The sequence below is a fragment of the Lepidochelys kempii genome, chromosome 12 (assembly GCF_965140285.1).
Source record: "Lepidochelys kempii isolate rLepKem1 chromosome 12, rLepKem1.hap1, whole genome shotgun sequence".
In the NCBI taxonomy this organism is placed as follows: Eukaryota; Metazoa; Chordata; order Testudines; family Cheloniidae; genus Lepidochelys; species Lepidochelys kempii.
In genome coordinates this window covers 8,536,575-8,557,449 of record NC_136391.1, presented here as the reverse complement: position 1 = coordinate 8,557,449, position 20,875 = coordinate 8,536,575, and the positions used below count along the sequence as shown (strand labels likewise).

Below are 20,875 nucleotides of genomic sequence, written 5' to 3'. Positions count from 1 at the left end.
ATGAGTCCACGGCAAGCTAGCAGGTCCCTGGCATTTCAGAGCCATAATTACAGGCTGAGTCTCCACCATGCGTAGGCACTGTGAGTTCTAGAACAAGCTGAATAACCACCGTAGTTGGGCCTCACAATGCATCACTGGTAGGGTGACCAGATAGCAACTGTGAAAAAACGGGACAGGGGGTGGGGGGTAATAGGCGCCTATATAAGAAAAAGTCCCAAAAAACGGGACTGTCCCGATAAAAATGGGACATCTGGTCACCCTAATCACCGGGAATTGCCAGCTTTCTGGACAGATTCTTTAATCTGATATTCTTGATGCCTCTGGGGTTTTTGCCTGGAGCTTTGTTCCAGCAGCTCCCATCATGCGGTGCGGCCCACGAGCTGGGGCTTATGCACATTGCTACTTTTTCATGCTGTCCCCTTGGCTTTGCTCCTACTTGGCTAATCCTAATGGGACAGATTCTGTCCTCAGTCACTCCCATGCAGCTTCTTCCCTTTCAGTGGGCTTGCAAGAGTATAAATGAGGCAGTATATGGCCCATTGCTTTTGTTCATTTTATGAATTAAGATAATTAAGGTGACATCTCCTGCCCTTTCCATAGTGCCATCCGTGGTGGCAATGCCCCATCAGCAGAGAATAAGTGTGCTAGGATTGTTACCACTGATATTGGGATGAAAGTTAGTTATTACAGTTAGCTTTTCCAAAGTGAAGGGGACCTGATAGCAGGAATGGGCAAACTGGTTCTAAAAATATATCAGCCCTGTAGGGTGGGGGCCAAATTCTGTTCTCACACTGTGTAAATCTGGAGTAAGTCCACTCAAGAATAAGGATATACACTGAGCCAGTGAAAGTGCTTGAAGCTGAACCCTGGTTCTGTGGACCCTTGCTCTCAGCTCTAACCAATAGTCCGCAGTGCCTGTCAAGTCTAGATGACATCTCTTCCTCTCCACAGTGCCTGTGCAAGGACCAGCTCTACCCTCTGATCGACTTCTTTGGGAAGGGCTATGGGAAGAACAACGAGCCGATCAGGGGTTACATGCTGACCTACATCATAGCAGTGGGGTTCATTCTTATCGGTAAGAGCTTCAGATTTAATAGGCTGCCAGATCCAGTAGGTAGTTTTCTCTCCTTTTTTTCTACAGGCCGATTAATGATCAGTGTGGTGCCAGGTGGCTCTTTCTTTGTCAAACCAAATTCCTGCCTTTGTTAACTTCTTCCACCGTGGTATGAAGAATGGCTGCAGGTTTCCTACACACAGGAGGCCAGAATATAAAATTATATCCTACCAAAGGATGAGTGCAAGGTAGATTGGGAGAGCCTAATTCTACCCGCTCTTACACGCTTGGCTAGTCTGGAGTAGAGTTACTCCATATTTACACCCAGGTGAGGGGAGATCAGGCCCAGATGTTTCTTACCTTCATGGAACAAAATCTCAAATCTAAGAGAGTTCTGTCCTTCGCTCAGCAAGAAGATTCTGATGGCTACTTCTCCAGTTGCACTGAAACCTGACCAGCCAAGCCAGCACTGAGCGCAATTCCCTCCCAGGAGCAGGGAGCTCAGTAGGGCGTATGTTAAACCACTAAGACATGGCTGCTTTTTTAACTGAAGTTTGATCTCGATGGAAGGGGCTAATCCTTCCCCAGGTGCATTCTAATATTAGGGGGAAGAGTCCTTTCATAACAAATACACAGGAAAAGAGAGAGCTGGAAGTAGAATCCATATCCAATGGCTCTTCAGTATCATAGAATCGCAGAATACCAGGGTTGGAAGGGACCTCAGGAGGTCCTCTAGTCCAACCCCCTGCTCAAAGCAGGGCCAATCCCCAATTTTTGCCCCAGATCCCTAAATGGCCCCCTCAAGGATTGAATTCACAACCCTGGGTTTAGCAGGCCCATGCTCAAACCACTGAGCTATCCTTCCGCCCCTAAGATGTTGATAGACATCTTAGAAATCTCTACGATAGCTGGAACAATCAGCCAGGGCTCTCAGTTTCTTCTTGATTTTCACCTTTCTCCCATTCTCAGAGGTTAAGTTGGCCAGGGTGTAGCAAATGCACTAATGAGCTATCCCTCTCTTTCCCGTCCCTGTAGCGGAATTGAACACGATTGCCCCAATCATCTCCAACTTCTTCCTGTGCTCGTACGCACTCATCAATTTCAGCTGTTTCCACGCCTCCATCACCAACTCACCGGGTGAGTGATCGCTACACTGGTTCTCGATAGCTACACCCGTCTTGTTGGCTGGGAGGTAGTGTCAGGGGTCTCTGAGCTTTACAAGGCTGGAGGGTCACTCTCTGCATCAGGGTAAGGTGTGAGACCTAGCCCAAAAGTTTCATAGTAAGAAGCTCTTTGAGCTGAACAAGGCGATATGCTTGGAGGATCCATGGTGGTTAGGAGATGGGGAATATCTTCAATTCCATAAACAGAGCATCTCTGGGTGGGGGTGGTTGGGTACAGGTGTTTGCTCCTACTCTGAGAGATGTCAGGTTCTCTCTCCACCCCGCCTTTGTCTCCCAGTGTTACTAAGAAAGCATGAGCCACTGATACGGGCACTAGCCTACGACTTGGGAGATGTGGGTTTACTTTCCTACATTGCCACATACTTCCTGTGTGACCTTGGGCCAGTCGCTTAGCCTCCATGTGCCTTATCCGTACAGTGGGGGTAACCACCCTGCCTCCCAGGGGTGTGGTGAGGATAAACACGTTAAAGGTTGTGAGGCGCTCAGGTGTGGTGGTGATGGAGGCCAGATAAGTACCTAAGATAGATAGGGTGCCCCTGTTCTACTCTCTCTCCTCAGAGGCTGGAGGACCCCTCCCCCAGGTGTGAGGGAAGAATTTAGCCGTGTAAGTGATGAATGTATTTTTGTGTCATGTCCATGCAGGATGGAGACCATCCTTTAGGTATTACAGCAAGTGGGCTGCGCTCTTTGGTGCCATCATCTCTGTCGTGATCATGTTTCTGTTGACCTGGTGGGCAGCCCTGATAGCCATTGGCATCATTGTCTTCTTACTGGGATACGTGCTCTACAAAAAGCCTGGTGAGTAACTGGGGCTTCTTGTTCTTAAGCAGACAGCGGCTCTAGTGAAAATGCCAGGCTGAGATATCGGAAGTCTATTGGTCTCGGAGCAGGGCAGCATCAGTGCAAGATTGCACCATGCTCTCTTCTGCCAACAAGGCAGTCAGCTGGGAGAGAGGTTTCTATGACGTGGCCAAGCCTGCTATAGTAACTGAACCCAAACCCTCCCACTTGCTTCACACGGGCAACTAAACAAACCAACGCATGCACAGCCAGGCTCTCTGGAGCAACCCTACAATAACAAAGCAGCCCATGCACGTGCCCAGCTCATTGCCAGCATCACTCCTATTTCTGTTTTTAAATGGTCTAATATGTTCCGAATGATTGTCCCCCTCCAGAAGTGAACTGGGGCTCATCTGTGCAGGCTGGTTCATACAACTTGGCCCTGAACTATTCCGTGGGACTCAACGAAGTCAACGAGCACATTAAGAACTACAGGCAAGTAATAGTGCTGTGTGGAGGATGACGGCAAGGGAACATGGCCCTCATCCCCAAACACAGAAAGGGCTCATGAATTGAATAAGTCCCCCATGTTCCCCTCAAAGGCATGACTAGTCAGCTGAACCCCAAAGGAGACTCAACTGAGTGTTAGTAAACTTGTTTAAATTTCTGCTCCTCTCTGCACTTCTGGGTTGCAGCCAGGGCCAGAAGCATGGAAGAGGAAGAGAGTTTTCACAGTCTTTTCAGCCCAGCTAGACACCAGAAGTCCTTGCAAGGAAGCCTGAGGTCTCCAGCCCAGTTGTGTACTTCCTGGAGGATCTGATAGTTTGGTAGTGAAGGACCCACGCATCCAAAAGATACTGCGTAGATTGGGTGGGTGCCATTAGCCATACAGGGGCATAGTGATCAAATTCCACCAGAAGATCTCAGCAGTGACTTTTTTGCTGTAAGTTACCAGCCATCTTTTCTTCTTCCTCTCTAGACCCCAGTGCCTGGTCTTAACAGGCCCTCCCAACTTCCGCCCAGCTCTGGTGGATTTTGTGGGCACTTTCACCAAAAACCTCAGCTTGATGATTTGTGGGAATGTGCTGGTAGTAAGTATTTTCGGTTCAGCTTCTCTCTACCACCTCCATAAGAGCAGCACGAGCAGCAGTGCAAGGTGGGGTAGGATGCAGGTATCTACACCAACCCTAATCTGGCATCTGTTCACTGCCAGTACAAAAGGAGTAAGCTGTGTGATATATTCCCTGGCAGGGCCCTGAAAAATAATATCCAGGGTTGTTAAATGCATGGGGATGACTCTTCCAGTCCTTATGTAGCCCATGCAAACTGCAGGTCTTTGTTTCCCTCTGGTGGTGGGGTCACCTACGAGGTTCATGAGGCTGATACTATCTCTAGCTAAGGAGTTGATGTGGTAGAGACTTATGTTTTCAGCTCTGAAGGTCCTGGGTTCAAACCTCATTAACGGCCAAGGAGTTGGTTCAATTTGAGTTTTGCCAGAGAGAGGATTTCAGGATTTGATGCCCTGACTTTTGAGGAGTTGGCACATAGCAGAACCTTTGCGGGTTAGTAGTCTACCACCGCTGAGTGAATGAGCACCTATGCTGCCATACCCCTCTGTCACAATGAGCTTGCAAAGCCCTCAACATAGTGCATGAGAGCTGAAGATAAAGCATTCTTGGCTGAGGGGTTTACCTGTGGCACAAGCTTCCTAAGGAAATTAGAGTAGTCCAGAGTTGGGGCACCCTGAGGCCAAGATAAAGACGCTTTTCTTTGACAGAGCATAACAACCTGAAGATAAAAAACCAAAAATAATCTCCAAGCAAAGCCTCCTTTAACTAGGGAGAGGAACTCCATGAAGATCACTAGGAATCTCATCATGGAGATATCTGGGAGTCACTTAGATACTATGGTCTTCTTTTTTCGTCTGTCTTAAAAACAGCACTGTTAGATGTCCAAGTCTAGGTTAGTGATCCAATGGATTGGTTCAGGTGATGCGGAGTGGATGGCAGAGATCTCATGGGGATACGATGGTTTGGGATGTTGATTGAGGAGGTGTTCTGTAGTTTGATGTCCATTTCTGAAGTCACAGATAGGATTGTGTTTCAAAGTCCCCATTTATGGAAAAGGCAGGTACATCTGTCATGTGTTGTGGGATGCAGCTAAAAGTCGACCATATTTTCTATGGGAATAAAAAGCCATGGGGGTTCTTTGGTTGGGTCCTTGATGAGGTGTTTGACTGGGATGTTGGCATCCTTCCACCTTGCTCACTGTGGTGATGGATTGTATAGAAGACTTGGAGGTAGATAGACAAACCCAATTCTTTATCATGTACCTATGATTTAAAAATATATTTTTAGGCACTGTTAAATGACAAAAAAAAAAAAAAAAAGTAAACTCATGTCTGTTGGAAAGATCCCAGGCAATTAAGCAATATTTGTGACCGGCTACAACGTTGTCATGGGCTAATGGCCTCCTGCTGCAGATGAATTGTCAATGTGAAGATCAGGCATTGCTTTTGAAAGGGGACATTGATCATAGGACAACATTCTGTCCCAGTGACTTCATTTCTTCCAGACCAAATGGCTGATGTAGATGTATTCATTTTTGCCTGAGGTGTAGCAGACTGACGGTTGCTCACACAGAGCCTGATCAACAGGAGCATAATCAGTACATTGTATTACTAAAGATAATCTTGCAGTAAAGGCACCAAGATGAGGCTCTGTGGTCAATTTCTGGCTGTGTGCGACCTTGGGCAAACCACTGAGGCTAGGATTTTCAAAGCTAGATTGGTACATGAATATGGATCTGTGTACATAAAAGTCCTTCTTTAAAAGCAACCAATGAAACCTGCATTCCAGGCGATATCATGAAGGCTTTTCACAGATTTTACCAGGTCCTGTGCCACATAAAACTTCATTGACATCGGTGAGATTTTGGCAAAGGCAGGACTGAATTCTGGTATCATTTAAAGTCCACAGAAGTTTTGCCAGAGATCTCAGTGGGAGACAGAATCAGGACCTGGATCAGGACTTCAGGATTTGGCCCTATAAGATTGTCTTCAGCTTCCAATTATTTTCAACCTTATTTTACACAGACACAGTGAGCCCTGTGGAGCCACTATTAATGTAATGTGTGTGTGGGATGGGGAACATGTATTCCAAATCACACTGCAGTGTGATGAGGATTAATCGAACTTCTGCCTAATGATGGCTTGGAAAAAGTACAGAGAAGGGCAACAAAAACGACTAAGAGGATGGAACAGCTTCCCTATGAGGAGAGATTAATAAGACTGGGACTGTTCAGCTTGGAAAAGAGACAACTAAAGGGGGATATGATAGCGGTCTATAAAATCATGACTGGTGTGGAGAAGGTGAGTAAGAACCACTTAACACAAGAACCAGAGATCACCCAGTGAAATGAATAGGCAGCTGGTTTAAAACAAACACAAGGAAGTATTTCTTCACACGATCCACAGTCACCCTGGGGAACTCAATGCCAGGGGATGTGGTGAAGGCCAAAAGTATAACTGGGTTCAAAAAAGAATTAGATAAGTTCATGGAGGATAGGTCCATCAATAGCTATTAGCCAAGATGGACAGGGATGCAAGCCCATGCTCTGGATGTCCCTAGACCTCTGACTGCCAGAAGCTGGGGCTGGATGGCAGGGTATGGATCACTTGATAGATTGCCCTATTATTTTCATTTCCTCTGAAGCATCTGGCACCGGCCACTGTCAGAAGACAGGATACTGGGCTAGATAGACCATTGGTCTGATCTAGTATGGCTGTTCTTATGTCATCCCACATTTCCAGGGGCTAAGTCTGGATCTCATATATGATTCAGGAGACTGCAGGACATTAAGCTGTTTGGTGCAAAGTAAAGCATATTATTTTATGGGGATAAACTTAAAACCACCAGCTAAAAATGGTTTGCATGTCGCAAACACACCGAGCCTTAATGCTACTGTTGTGTCCTTTCCTCCCACTCAATAACAGGGACCATGCAAGCAGAAGATGCCAGAATCCAGGCTCACCTCCAATGGCCATACAAAGTGGCTGACCAAGAGAAAGATCAAAGCTTTCTATACGGACGTGGTAGCTGATGACTTGAGAAGCGGAGCCCAAACACTTATGCAGGTAAAGCCCTAAACTGGATATGAATTATGAAGGAACTGCAGTCCCCTGCTGTAAATCTTGCATCAAGGAATTCTTCAATGTTTCTTACAAGGGGCCTTCAACCTTTTCACTGAGAAGAGGTCAGTATTGTTGGGGCCAGCATGATTTGCTAAGGGATGGATTATGACTTGGCGTTCATGCCCGTCCAAGGGACTAGAGGGGAGTAAAAACTCTTCTGGTGGCCCTTCATGGGTTAGCCAGCACTCTTCATTCCATCTCTGGAGCAGGTGGGTGGGGAATGAGTGGACCCTTAGCTCCAACCCCCCACTCGCTGGCCAATGTTATAATTTGCTGTTGACCTATTCCAATGGCATATTATCCTTGTCCCCCATGGAGCAAGGAGGAGGAGTTAAGATTTAGAGGGGTGTCTCTGAGACACAGTGCTCCTGGGACTGCTCCTGGCATAGTGCAGTTTACACACTACTCCTTGCTCAGAACTGGGCCTAGAGGGCACCATCTAGTGGCTCCTGCGTCATAGGACTCTGTGCATGTGATGATACCTTCAGATGAAATAAATGCATGTGTGTATGGCAGGGATGTATATATAGTCCTATTAACACTGGAAAAATATCTATTAACCAAGGCATCCGGTCTTGGGAAGATGAAACCCAATATCCTGGTGATCGGGTACAAGAAGAACTGGCAGACAGCTCACCCTAGGACGGTGGAGGAGTACACTGGAATCCTGCAGTAAGTTGGGAGGCTGGTTGATGATAGTGTTGCCTGCTTTGTTTGCTCCCAGTTGAACAGTAGGGAGTTCTGGGTGAACTGGAGGACACTCAGGAAGGAATATGGTGGTGTATAACTAGTCCGCTTTCATGGCTATCCATCTTCATGAATGCACTGCAAAGTTTGACACCAGCAACCTCCATTGGCTCCCAGTTTAGCCTCTGGAAACTTAGCAAGGCTGTTGCAGCCACTGGTCAGCAAGATGATTGGTGGGTGTTGGTGGGTGTTCAGGGCTACTACCAGTCTCTCACTGCAGTGGGGAAGGATGGGCTTGAGGCTAAAGCAGGGGACTTGGGAGTCAGAAGGTCGGGATGGAGGTCTAATTCCTAGCTTCCTGTGTGACCTCTGGGAAGTCACTCAGTCTCTCTGTGCCCCAGCTTCTCCTTCTGTAAAGGGGGATAAGAATACCTACCTGACCCTGAGTTGTGACTTTCTTTAGAAGGGCAAAGCCTTATTTCCGTGATTGTTTTTATTAGTATGTGTTAAATTAGGTGGATTCCAACCACCACAGTTTATCTGCACCTCAGACGTCTAAATTGCTCTGCCCATTATTGCATCCATACACTGACTACATCTCACCAGCTGCCTTGACCACATCTGATAGGCAAAGGCAATCCCAGGGATGTGTTTGCTTCAGCTTTGCTCCAATTAAGGGCTGACAAGCGTTTGCATCAGTAGCATTTCCAGGCACGTGGGGGAAGAGGATCTGACAAGCTCTGTGCTCTGCACAATCCTGCCCACCCTCTCCATGGGTGGAGAAGACCCTGGATGCAGCAGAAAGATGACAATTCCGTTGCATCATGGGTGCCATGGAGCAGTGGTTTTTGGAAGCTCGCTATGATCTGGGAAGATCCACAGGCCACACTCCCCCCTACTTCCAGTGTGGAAGGGAAACACAGCCACTGTGGTACTGGGGCCTGTGCCCTTAAGGGCTGAGCTTCCCAGACAGCATCTGGGTGGGGCACTGGGAAGCTCTTGTTAGGCACAGCCAGTTGGAACTGGACACAGAATAAAGCAGAGCTCTTGCATTCACCTGAAGCACGGAGTGATCACTGAACACCACCTCTACCACAGCCCTGGGACTGAAGTGAGTAGCTCTTAGACTGCTCTGTGCTGGAGTAGGAAGGGTTCATGTCTCTGGGCTCTCTCTGAGACCCCTCAAGGTGTAGCCTGGCCACCTAGGATTTGTGCTGGGGGCAGGATTTGCTCTGTAGTAACCTCAGTTACAGTGATCACACCAGTACTATTTGTCTTGAAGTTTTGGTTAGCTTTTAAAGGCATTCCCCACTGGAAAGGCTCAGAGGTCAGATTTGTTTGGTGTCTTGTCTCTAACAGTGACCAATGTCAGATGGCTAGCATACTGAACTAAAGGGACAGCCCCTCTGAGCCTGTTCCTAGATTCCCATCGAATGCAAAGAATGTCAGTGCTAAGTGTGTGTTCTCGCTCTCGTTCCAGTGATGCGTTTGACTTCAAGTATGGAATATGCTTAATGAGAACGAAGGAAGGGCTGAATGTTTCCAGAATGATCCAGGCTCACAGTAAGTGTCTGTTGCAGCCACACCTGCAGGAACTGCACCAGCTGCTGCTGGGGTGAGACTGTTAGATCCCTAGTCTTAAGTAGCAGGGAGTGCACACGGGCATATCAGTTGAATGGATGAACACAGTAACTCAAACACAGTAAGTCAAACCCACTTGCCCTTTGCAGATCAGTAACGGTGCCTCTCTTGTTAATAATTAAACAAGGTGTCAAATATTTCCTCCTGCAAGAGGAAGGGCTTTGACACAGAACTTTGACTGTACATGGCCAGAATCCTTCTGACTCCTCAAATTCTTCCAGTTACTGCAACTGAACGTGCTATTCTTCACTTCCAGCCCGAAATCATTTCATGGCAGTACTCTGCACTGTTCCATCCGAGCGGCTGCACTGGGGAATGTCACTGGGGAAATGAAGTGTATAACATATTTCTGGGTCATTTCAAAGTGCCCCCTAGCCAGCGGCTCATTGGGTGGCATGGTGAAGGCATGTCCGTTTCATAGCCAATGGCACACAAGGGAGTGGTACTGCCAGCATCACATCTGACCGCCTTTGACGGCCCTGTCCCAGTGGATCAGGTACCCATCTTGCTGCTGGGTGAACTGGAGGTGGCCTTTCAGTGTGAGATCAAATAATACAAACCCACAGCCTTCAGGACCACAGGCAAACCCCTGAACAACTCAGTCACCGTACCTCACCACAGACTTCTGGGTGGGATTGTAAAATTCAGAGCTTGCTTTACAGAGCTCCAGTGTCTGAGATCAGCCTGGCCGCTTGGTTCTCCGTTAATTCATCACCGCGCCCACAAAGAGTGATGAAAGGCTATAGAACGAATTGCCAGTGTCATTACAGCAAATTACTCACAAGGTGACCATTCACTCCCGTGCAGAGGGCTCACACAAAGTCTATGCACCACTTAAGACTCGCTTGAACAGTGCCCGGGCCTTGTGCTCTGCCTTGGGGTAAATTCACCATAGTGAACAGCAGTCCTATGCCATGCACATCTCTGAAATAACAACGAGCTCCTCAGGAGCAGCTGCAACACCCTCTGCCACGGGTGCACAGGAGTTCTTGGGGCTGACAGAAGTGGTCTTTGTCTAAAGTCAATTACCTTCTGCTTTTTAACATGCTTTAAATCTTTGTTAGGTTCTGTTCAGATTGGCTAACGATGAAATTCACCATTGTGCAAAAGGCTGGCATGAAGTCTATGGACCATTTAAGTCTTCAGCGTAGGGCTTAAGTGGAATTTAAGTGGTGTCTGTCCTTTGTGCTGGCTGTCTGTGCAGAAGTGAATTTTCCCCTAAACCAGCACACATGCAGCAGAATTTAACGTTGCAACTATAAATGCAAACGTTTTCTAAACTAGCTTTAACTTTTCTGTTCAGGATGTTTTTAAAGTTCAAATTAAAATGAATGTAAGTTCAATGTTCATTGGATTTAGCCATAATAGTTTTCTAAGTGAAAAGAACCTTCCATTGTTTTGTCTTTCACGTCTCCATTGCCTTTATTCTTTATTCTTCAACGAAAAACTGTAGAATTGGAATTAATTTGCAAACTGGACACCATTAAATTAGGCTTGAATAAAGACTGGGAGTGGATGGGTCATTACACAAAGTAAAAATGATTTCCTCATGCTAATTTTTTCCCCTACTGTCACTCACCCCTTCTTGTCAACTGTTTGAAATGGACCACCCTGATCACCACTACAAAAGTTTTTTTTTCTGCTGCTGCTAACAGCCCACCTTAACTGATTAGTCTTGTTGCAGTTGGTATGGCAACACCCGTTGTTTCATGTTCTCTGTGTATATAGATCTTCCTACTGTATTTTCCACTGCATGCATCTGATGAAGTGGGTTTTAGCCCACGAAAGCTTATGCCCAAATAAATTGGTTAGTCTCTAAGGTGCCACAAATACTCCTCGTTTTTTTTTTATTCTTCTCATCATCTCTTTTGCAGTTAACCCGGTGTTTGACCCAGCAGAAGACCCTAAAGAGAACGGAGCAAATGGTGTGGTACCCACTGTGACAGGCACATGTTAGTTCTAATCACGTTCATCTTTGTAATATGAAATGCTCACACTCCAACTTGCAGTGAAAAATAACGATGTTCTACCATATCAGAGCCAACTAGCTGACTGATTTTTGGCTACTAGTTACACAGGGACCCTGGCTGCAAAGTCCAGATCTGAACTTCGCTAAAGTTTGGGTCAGCAGGGTTTGGGGATGTTTGGATCAAGCGTTTTGGTCTAACCAAATACAGAAATAGGGTTCAGCTACTAAGCTTTGCTCTGGATCATACATTTACAGGATATGGCCTAGACCAGTGCTTCTCAAGCTATCTGATGTGGGGGACTGGCATTTTTTTTTTCCAATGTGCATGCAGGCCAGCAGCCAATGGCTCGCAGACCAGCATCGGTCCGCAGACCACCACTTGGAGTAACACTGGTCTAGACAGCATTTTGCTGTAGCCTGCAGGCTGTAAATAGGAAGGACCTGCCACCTGCTGCAGAGAGTTGGAAGAACAGCACATGTCAAATTCCAGGACCTGTCTCTCATGCTGTGGGTTCTTTCCCCCTTGCTAGCGGATCCGGATGCCCTTACAGCGGAACAGCAAGCAAGCACCATCTTCCAGACTGAACAGGGCAAGAAGACTATTGACATCTACTGGCTCTTTGATGATGGAGGTGACCTTTGACCTTAATAAATACTCCCAGTCTGCACACAGATTTGGGACTTTTTTATCTCATTATTTCCATCCCACCCTCCATTCAGCTCATGAATGAGTCTGATCACTGAAGGTTTTCTGCGCTGCAGCTGGGTCTCAAGCCACTGCAGGGCAATGACCTCTTCAGCTGTGCTCATCCCCATGCATCACCCCCATCTCAGTCATTTCTCAGCAGTGTCAGGGTCAAGTTCTCCAAAGGACAGTTCCTACCCATGCATTTCCAGCTTTCCGCAGGGTGAAGCCCTTCTCAGCAGTGTCCGCCTAGTAGTTGTCAGCTACCCCCAGATCACTGTACTGCTCCTGTACAGTGCTGTTAAGCTCCACCAAAACCTTGCCATGCTTGGCCAGCGTGGCCTACTGAGGACATTGCCTGAGATTCTCAAAGGTGATGAAGAGAGGTAGGTGCCCAACTCTCATTGAAACCAGTGGGATTTGGGTGCCCAACTCTCTTGGACTCTTTTTGCAAATCTCACTCATACTCTCTTTGCAAAATCTCTCCTGCACTGCCCTTTCTACCAGGACTGCTGATAGCACAGCAGGAGGCTTTCAATATAATCGTTTTGAGCAGAAAACATTCGACAGCAGCACTGGCTACAGAGACTTGCTTCTGTTAATCATGTTTGTTACAGTAGCACCTAGGGACCAACCGAGATGGGGGTTCAGTTGTGCAAGGCACGGTACAGACATAAGCAGTAGGCTGTCTCTGCCCAAAAGGGTTGCCATCTAAATAGACAGGACAGACATGGGGTAGTGGAAAAGAATACAATCTACAAGCAGAGCAATCAATGTGATGATGGCAAATGGAGTATTTGTTCCATGATTTTTTCCCCCAAGAGTGTTAGGTAGGAGGAAACAGCTAAACGGAAAGACAAGAGAAGGGAGAGGAGCGACAGGGACAGAACAGAGGAAAACCTCGAGGGGAGGAAGGTAGGAGGGTAAGATGTGGAGTGAAGCTGAGGTGAATTACTATATTATTAGGGCTGTCAATTAATCACAGTTAATGCATGACATTAACACAAAGCAAACTAACTAGATTAAAAAACATAGTTGCGATTAATTGCAGTTTTAAATGCACTGTTAAACAATACCAAAATACCAATTTATATTTATTATAAACACTTTTTGGATGTTTTTCTACATTTTCAAATATATTGCTTGCGATTACAACACAGAATACAAAGCATACAGTGCTCACTTTCTATTATTATTTTTTATTCCAAATATTTGCACTGTAAAAAAAGAGAAAAGAAAGAGTATTTTTCAATTCACCTCATACAAGTCCGCTCAGTCCTACGTCTTGTTCAGCCAATCGCTCAGACAAACACGTTTATTTACATTAATGAGAGAGAACGCTTCTTATTTACAATGTCACCTGAAAGTAAGCACAGGCGTTCGCAATGCACTGTTGTAGACGGTGCTGCAAGGTATTTACATGCCAGATATGCTAAACCTTTGTATGCCCCTTCATGGTTCGATTTGTAGGCACTAAAGTTTTACACTGTGTTTGAGTGCAGTTATGTAAAAAATAATAATTCTACATTTGTAATTTGCACTTTCAAGATAAAGAGACTGCACTACAATATTTGCATGAGTCTCCATCTGGGACTAACTGCAGCCCAGAGATCTGGCAATGCAGGGTGTGATTTTTAGCTGGGGACATTTAATACTAGACGGAGCAGTACGCTAGAAAATACATCCCAGGGTGCAATCTCACACTGGTGGGGGGATGGGCTGGCAAGCACACAGAGTCTTCTCCATTTCTGATTTAGAATGTTAAATAGTTGTTTCGTCCCCAAAAGTAAGAACCAATCCCTGTGCTCTTCCCTGTGGCAGGTCTCACGCTCCTGATTCCATACCTCCTCAGCCGCAAGAAGCGGTGGGGCAAGTGCAAAACCCGGGTGTTTGTTGGTGGGCAGATCCACAGGATGGATGAAGAGAGGAAAGCGTGAGTGCATTACTGAGCATTGATCAAATAGAGCTTGTGAGACCATTAGCTGCCACTAATCCCATCGATAATTCAGAGTCACTTCTGTTATGATTTTTTGTACACAAAGTGCCTAGTACAAAGCCTAGTGTAGCCAATAGGAGTCTTTCCATTGACTTGAGTGGACCTTGCATCAACTCTGTATATTCAGTCAGAATAGCGTGTCTTTTGGATTAATTGAAATAACTAAGGAAGAAAGAACAAAAGCAAAGTCTCCATGGGAGAGCCCAATCTGTGTGTCTGCTGTGAAATCAACTCAACCGCCCAAAATGGCAGCTTGCCTCACCAGATTCCTAGAAATGTAAAAGCACAGCATACAGAAAACGAAAGAATAACAGTTACCTGCCACCTACCCCACAGGTTGTACTATCTCACAGATTTGCTGCACCTTCTGGGGATTTAAGTCTGGAATTTTGCTGTTTATCCAACACTCTTCTCTTCGTTTTAGAAATGTCAGAAGCTCTTTTTTTTTTATTTTGATCATTTTTAAATTGTATTTCTTATGCATTGGTGCCATAGTCCTGGTCATCAGCTTGTGTAAATCAGCGTAATTCCATTCCAGCTAATGGAGCTATGTTGATTTTCATCATTGGAGGATCTGCTCCATTTGTTTGTTTGTCTGTTTATTCTAAAGTGACATTGCTTGTGTCTGTGGGAAAATGTATTGAGAGTACACAAGGGTTGAGAATAAAAAATGCAAATATGATTTTTAAAAATCCAAACCCTAGGGCCATGGAAATGAAATTCCCGCTGGTAAGAGGCCTGAACTAGGTGGCTCGTGAAATTACAAGAGCTGAACACAGAAAGAGCTGTCAGCAGTAAATGGGAAAGTAGCTGAATGCCACTACAGAAGATGTGGTAGTTAGGTGATATTGTTAAATACTCAGTGGACCAGAAAAAGAGAAATTGGCAATGCCATGAAAGCTTCCCCTGCTACCTCCCGGTTCTGACTTTTCACCTTGAAGATGACCGTGCCAATACTTACTACCTGGCTAAATTCTTACTACCATAAGTGGGCCTAGTGTTTGCAGGGCTTGTTAGGCAGACAGATATTTACAATAATACTCTTCTTTAGCACTTTACATCAGTAGAGCTCAAAGTGCTCCATAAAAGAGGTCAGTAGCAATTTCCCTATTTTACAGAGGGGGAAACTGAGGCACAGAGAGGCAAATTGACTTAACCATGGTTACTCAGCAGGCCAGTGGCGGAGCCATGACTAGAACCCAGGTCTCCTGAGTCTCAGGCTACTGATCTGCTTCTCTTGAGTCTTAAATGTTCAGAGAGTTTCTGGGATGGTCAGTAAAATATTGAGCAGGAAAAACTGAGTAGATTTTTTAAAAATCCCCCCTTTTTCTCTCTTACAGGATTGTCTCTCTGTTGAGCAAGTTCCGACTTGGGTTCCATGAGGTGCATGTCCTTCCAGACATTAACCAGAAACCACGCCCTGAACAGTACGTTATTGCTACAGTTTTTGTCTTTGCCTCTTTCATTCTCTAGACGTGGTTCCTGTGTGTGTGTGTGTGTGTGTGTGTGTCTTGATTGTGGGTATATCAAGTGGTTAATAAGTCCATCAATGGCTATCCTCCATGAACTTATCCAGGTTTTTTTTAACCCAGTTATACATTTAGCTATTGTAACACCCTATGGCAATGAGTTCCACAGGTTAATTTGTGTGTTGTGTGAAAAAGCATTTTCTGTTGTTTGTATTAAACCTGCTGCCCATTCATTTTATTGGGTGACCTCAGATTTTTGTATTGTAGGAAAGTATAAATAACACTTCTCTATTCACTTTCTCCTCACCATTTGTGCTTTTATAGCCCTCCGTCATATTCCACTTCAGTCACCACTTTTCTAAGCTGAACAGCCTTGATCTTTTTAGTCTCTCCTCATATGGAAGCCATTCCAGACCCTTGATGGTCTTTGTTGCCCTTCTCTGAACCAGTTCCAGTTTCATGATATCCTTTATGAAATGGGGGAACCAGACCTGCACCCAGTATTCAAGGTGTGGGTGAACCATGGATTTATATAGAGGCATTATGATATTTTCTGTCTTATTTTCTACCCCTTTCTTAATGGCTCTTAACATACTGTTAGCTTTCTTGATCACCGCTGTGCATTGAGCTGAAGTTTTCAGGGAACTATCCATGATGACTCAGACCTGACCAGCACTCTTGTTGATCCAGGATCTCTCTTCAGAAGACAGAAACAAACAACAGCCGCCATCTTTCTAATGTGATCCCGTGGCTTGCTCACAAACCCTAGCAGCATTTACCCAGTACAGCAAATGTCAGGACAGAGCTCCAATCCTATCATGCTCTTTGTTTGTTTGCAGCATCAAGAGATTTGATGACCTGATCGCCCCCTTTAGGCTGAACGATGGGTTTAAGGACGAGGCCGTGGTGAATGAAATGAGGCGTGACTGCCCCTGGAAGATTTCTGATGAGGAGGTTAATAAAAACAAAGCAAAGGTAGGGACATGACCACTGCTATTGGGAGATTTCAACAGCTGGGCAAGGGAGATTACCTAGGAATTCTCATGTAAAGGATTTTCCTGACCTAATCCACGATTCAGAAAGCTTTTCTTGCTTCCAGGCTTTTCCAGGATCCCAATCCTGTAAGGTGCCGTGAGCGCCTCCTGTGGGTTGCTGAGCACCCTCCACTCCCACTGAAATCACTACAAGGCAATAGCATTCAGCACCTTACAGGATTGGGCCGTTAATGATTTGGGAGCCCTCTGGGCTCCATCCTGCACCTACTGATGTCAATGGAAGTGTTGCTGTTGACTTCACTGGGTGCAGACTGGATCCTTCAAGAGCTCGTCTGCTGCTGTGGAGAACAGAGTGAGCTGCAGAGGGTTTTCATGCTGATTCCATGCTGAAGCAGTGGAAGGACCAAAGGGTTTGGAAGAGAGAGGTTAAGGGAGGCGGCATCGTTTGGCTGGAGACGAGGTCAGCAGGCAGACCGGGCTGACTTTAGGAATGCCCGGTGCTGGCAACTAGGGGCCTCACCAGTAACTAGGGTGAGGTCATGGTTCATCCTTAATCTCATGCAGGGCCGGATTAACCTTTTGTGGGCCCGGCGCCAAACATATATGTGGACCCCATGGAGGCAATGGAGCATGGCGAGGGGCCAGCCAGAGGCAATGGGGCATGGCGTGGCAGGGGTGGCCCTGCTCCGCCCAATGCGAGGGCACTATTTACAAACCAGCAGTTGCCAGACGCACAGTGGCCTGCCCGACCCTGTGCTGGCAACAAGCCCCTTCCCCTCAGGGGCAGGCCTATGCCGCACCACACAGCCCCCCCCGCCCAACACTCCCCGACTCCCTGTGGCCAGAGGCCCCTTGGACCCACTATGCCTAGCGCCCGCCCAGACCCACCCACAAATGCACAGGATCCTGCACAACACCACCCCTGCCCACAGCCCCACGACAACTGCCCAGCACCCCCCACAGAACCCCCACTCCCTAGTGCCCCAACACACACAGATCCTCCCCACCGCTTCACAGCCCAGCAATCCCCCATACTCCCCACAGACCCACTCCCCCAAGCTCTGCCTCCTGGCCGCACTCACCAGCCCTCTGGGAGGCGACTGTGTCTCCCGGGCTGAGCCAGCAGTGCAGCCAGGGCTGGTCCCAGGGCTGGGAATCGCTCCGGCCCCTCGGGAGTGGCGCGATTAGCCAGGCCAGGGCCTGCCCGGCCGGGCTCCCTCAAGACGCACTTGCCAGGAGGGTCCCAGCCAAGCCCTCCACACTGTTCCCCCCCCGCCCCCCACACACACACACAGACACACACCTGGCCGAGACTGGCCAGTCTTCTGCACCAGTCCCAAGCGGCCCAGCTCTGGGGGGATAGGTGGGGGCCCACAGGTGGTGGGAAGCAGAGACTTCCCAGAGCCGGAGGTGCACTGGGGTCTGAGCAGGGCGGGTGGGGCCAGGGAGCAGAGAGGAGCCCTTGGCCGGCCAGCGGGCGGGCCGAGAGGAGCAAGTGGTGGGTGGGGGGAGCCAGCGGGGTCTTGGGGCACAGGGCAAGCAGAGCAGGCCGGGGCCCCTTCTGAGCATGGGCCCGGCTCCATGACGCCACTGGAGCCATTGTAAACCCAGCACTAATCCCGTGGGACAGTCCCGAGTGTCACAGATCTCTCCTCTGTTTGGCAAACGACCTCAGCCCTGCAGCATGCGCTCAGGACTCACTGAAGTTGATGGAATGACTCCCACTGGGGACGACGGGTGTTGAATCAGGGAAATCCACGGGCATTCCGGGGGGACGCTGCCTGATTGACTTTGTGCTGATGTGATTTTTACTTCTTGCTCCTTAGTCACTTCGCCAAGTGAGACTGAATGAGATTTTGCTGGATTACTCACGGGATGCTGCTCTCATAGCCATGTAAGTAACAGCAGCCTCCAGGGTGATCAGGGTCCATAATGTGCCTCTTATGTATTGTCTTCTCCAGCAAGTCAGTGTATTGACGGGCTGTTCTTGTTCTTGGATAGATTACTATGGAAACAGTCCCTTCAGTCTTTTCCCTTCTACATAATAACAACTAAGCAGACACTACCAGTCCATGTATGCCCACAAGTATACCCCCTTCTATGCAGCATTTGCAGAAAAGCCCACCGAAAAATACTAGTTTTCTACAGTGATGGCCTCATACACTATGAGCGATGTTATTATAGGAGGTAGGGCTCAGGATCATTACTGTAGCATAATGCAATATTTTTTCAATTTGTTTGTACAATAGTGCAGCAGTTTGGAGCAGACCTAATTGTGTAGATTGGATAATTGCTCCTCTGATGATATAATCTCCACCTAGAAGGCCAGGTTCTCTGCTGCTCCAGAAGAGGGGAAGGGGCCACAAAAAAGCTGGTTGCAGCTCCCTGATTCAGGTTGGCTCAATGCTGGAACCTGTCCTGGCATAATTTAGAGCAGCCTCAAGGTTGCTTTAAACTATACCAGTGGGTAGAATCCCATAAAAAGGCCAATCTCAGGCTCAGAATAGCTGGAATGCAACAGCACTCCAGTTGTATTGGCTTTGCCAAGGTGGTGTGTGGGAGTTGTGTAGGAGTGGGTTACATGTCACATGGCTGATGACTCCACATGGCGGGGGAATTCTCAACTGGGGAGGTCCATCTGCTTTCTGGCCCCTGTTTCACCTCCTGAGTGGTGCAAAAGGGCTGGATTTCACAACAAAATCTGGCCCATAAGGCCTATTGGGTGTAGATTTGGAGGCTACATTCATATGGCCATAAACAGGTGAGCAGGTGTCCCTGTGTCAGTGATGCCCAGTTAGATTTTGACTCTTGTGAGACTGTCATTCATTCAGAAATCTTTTCAACCCTCCAGACAGTGTTGGTCACAAATGTGACACAGGAAGCCGAGCCCCTCTCCTGTCAAGGCCAGCTGACTGAATTCACTTAACTTTCTTCTGGTCCTTGCCCTGATTGTAAGAGCTACACGTCACGAGCACTGAACTCCCCCCACAGCCTGTAGTCACAGGCCACCTAGTGACCAGTTGAGGAAACACAGCTCTTCATTTGTGAATGCTTGACATGACACAACCTATTCAGGGAACTGAATCTTAAGCAGGGGCTGCCTATGGAAGCATCTGCAGCACAAGGACTGTTTATAGGGCGAGTCAAGTTTACCAGTTCTGCTCAGCTCCTCTGCTAGCAGAGATAGTACAAAGAAAGCAGAATTCAAAGTGAACAGGAATCAGTGTGGTGGACAGGACCCAGAAAGTTGGTGGCACGCAGTTGGTATGAGGTTTCAGAGTAGCAGCCATGTTAGTCTGTATTCGCGAAAAGACCAGGAGGACTTGTGGCACCTTAGAGACTAACCAATTTATTTGAGCATAAGCTTTCGTGAGCTACAGCTCACTTCATCGGATGCTGTAGCTCATGAAAGCTTATGCTCAAATAAATTGGTTAGTCTCTAAGGTGCCACAAGTCCTCCTGTTCTTTTCGTGTATGAGGTGGATCTATAATCTGCAAATCTACATGGACTCGTTACACAGGGAATAAAACTCTTCCAAGGCAAAAATAGATGCAAGGGTTTTCTCCTCCCCCCCTTTATACCTCTCTTGTTTTTGTTCTTCTCCTTTCCAGAACCTTGCCAATAGGCAGAAAGGGGCGATGCCCCAGCTCCCTCTATATGGCCTGGCTAGAAACCCTCTCGCAAGACCTGAGACCCCCAGTTATTCTGACCAGAGGAAACCAAGAAAATGTTCTGACGTTTTACTGCCAATAGAATGTGGTTGAATGCACGGTGGGTTGGGATGTGACTTTTTCAGGCCAGGTTTTGGCCTTGGAATGAACTCTTCCGGTTTTTCGGGTGCTAGTCACTGGTAAAAGCAAACTCTCCTGGTTTCAGCTGATGGCAACCATTGATAAAGGATTACTGATGGGAAATGACTAACACTGGTTTATACCACTCTGCTCTCCCCCTCCTGAAAACTGATCTCGCTGATCCTAGTCTTTGCATATCCCGGGAGCGCCTTAATACCACCACATGCCAAATGTTGTATGGGGGGAATAATGTGTTCCTGAGTTCTCTAATGCAAATTCCTGGGTGGGACCTATTGGGCAACAAAGAGGAGGCAGTAATGGGGGGAAAGTTAGAGGTTTTACGTGGGAGTTTTCAAAGCTGCCTAAAAGATTTGGATGCCCAAATGAACTGGGCTTCCAGTTCCCCCAGATATCATCTGGCCCATTTATTT

At 47.1% G+C, this 20,875-nt stretch overlaps 1 protein-coding gene across 5 annotated transcripts in view; it reads left to right on the top strand.

Annotated features, from left to right (window-relative positions):
• The window catches only part of SLC12A3 (solute carrier family 12 member 3), a 36,218-nt gene extending 15,648 nt beyond the window's left edge, over positions 1-20,570 (top strand). For 3 of the 5 annotated variants that reach the window (XM_073307463.2, XM_073307462.2, XM_073307459.2), the window contains 15 exons: positions 952-1,075; positions 2,090-2,191; positions 2,881-3,036; positions 3,414-3,513; positions 3,998-4,109; positions 7,013-7,153; positions 7,776-7,882; positions 9,378-9,460; positions 11,413-11,490; positions 12,038-12,139; positions 14,014-14,125; positions 15,529-15,615; positions 16,497-16,632; positions 18,479-18,546; positions 20,265-20,570. In XM_073307463.2, coding sequence (XP_073163564.1) covers positions 952-1,075; positions 2,090-2,191; positions 2,881-3,036; positions 3,414-3,513; positions 3,998-4,109; positions 7,013-7,153; positions 7,776-7,882; positions 9,378-9,460; positions 11,413-11,490; positions 12,038-12,139; positions 14,014-14,125; positions 15,529-15,615; positions 16,497-16,632; positions 18,479-18,546; positions 20,265-20,406 — 1,650 coding nt within the window. In that variant the 3' untranslated portion in view covers positions 20,407-20,570. The remainder of the gene's footprint in view (positions 1-951; positions 1,076-2,089; positions 2,192-2,880; positions 3,037-3,413; positions 3,514-3,997; positions 4,110-7,012; positions 7,154-7,775; positions 7,883-9,377; positions 9,461-11,412; positions 11,491-12,037; positions 12,140-14,013; positions 14,126-15,528; positions 15,616-16,496; positions 16,633-18,478; positions 18,547-20,264) is intronic. The other 2 variants (XM_073307460.2, XM_073307461.2) reach the window with 2 other exon arrangements.
• Positions 20,571-20,875: the final 305 nt, after the last annotated feature.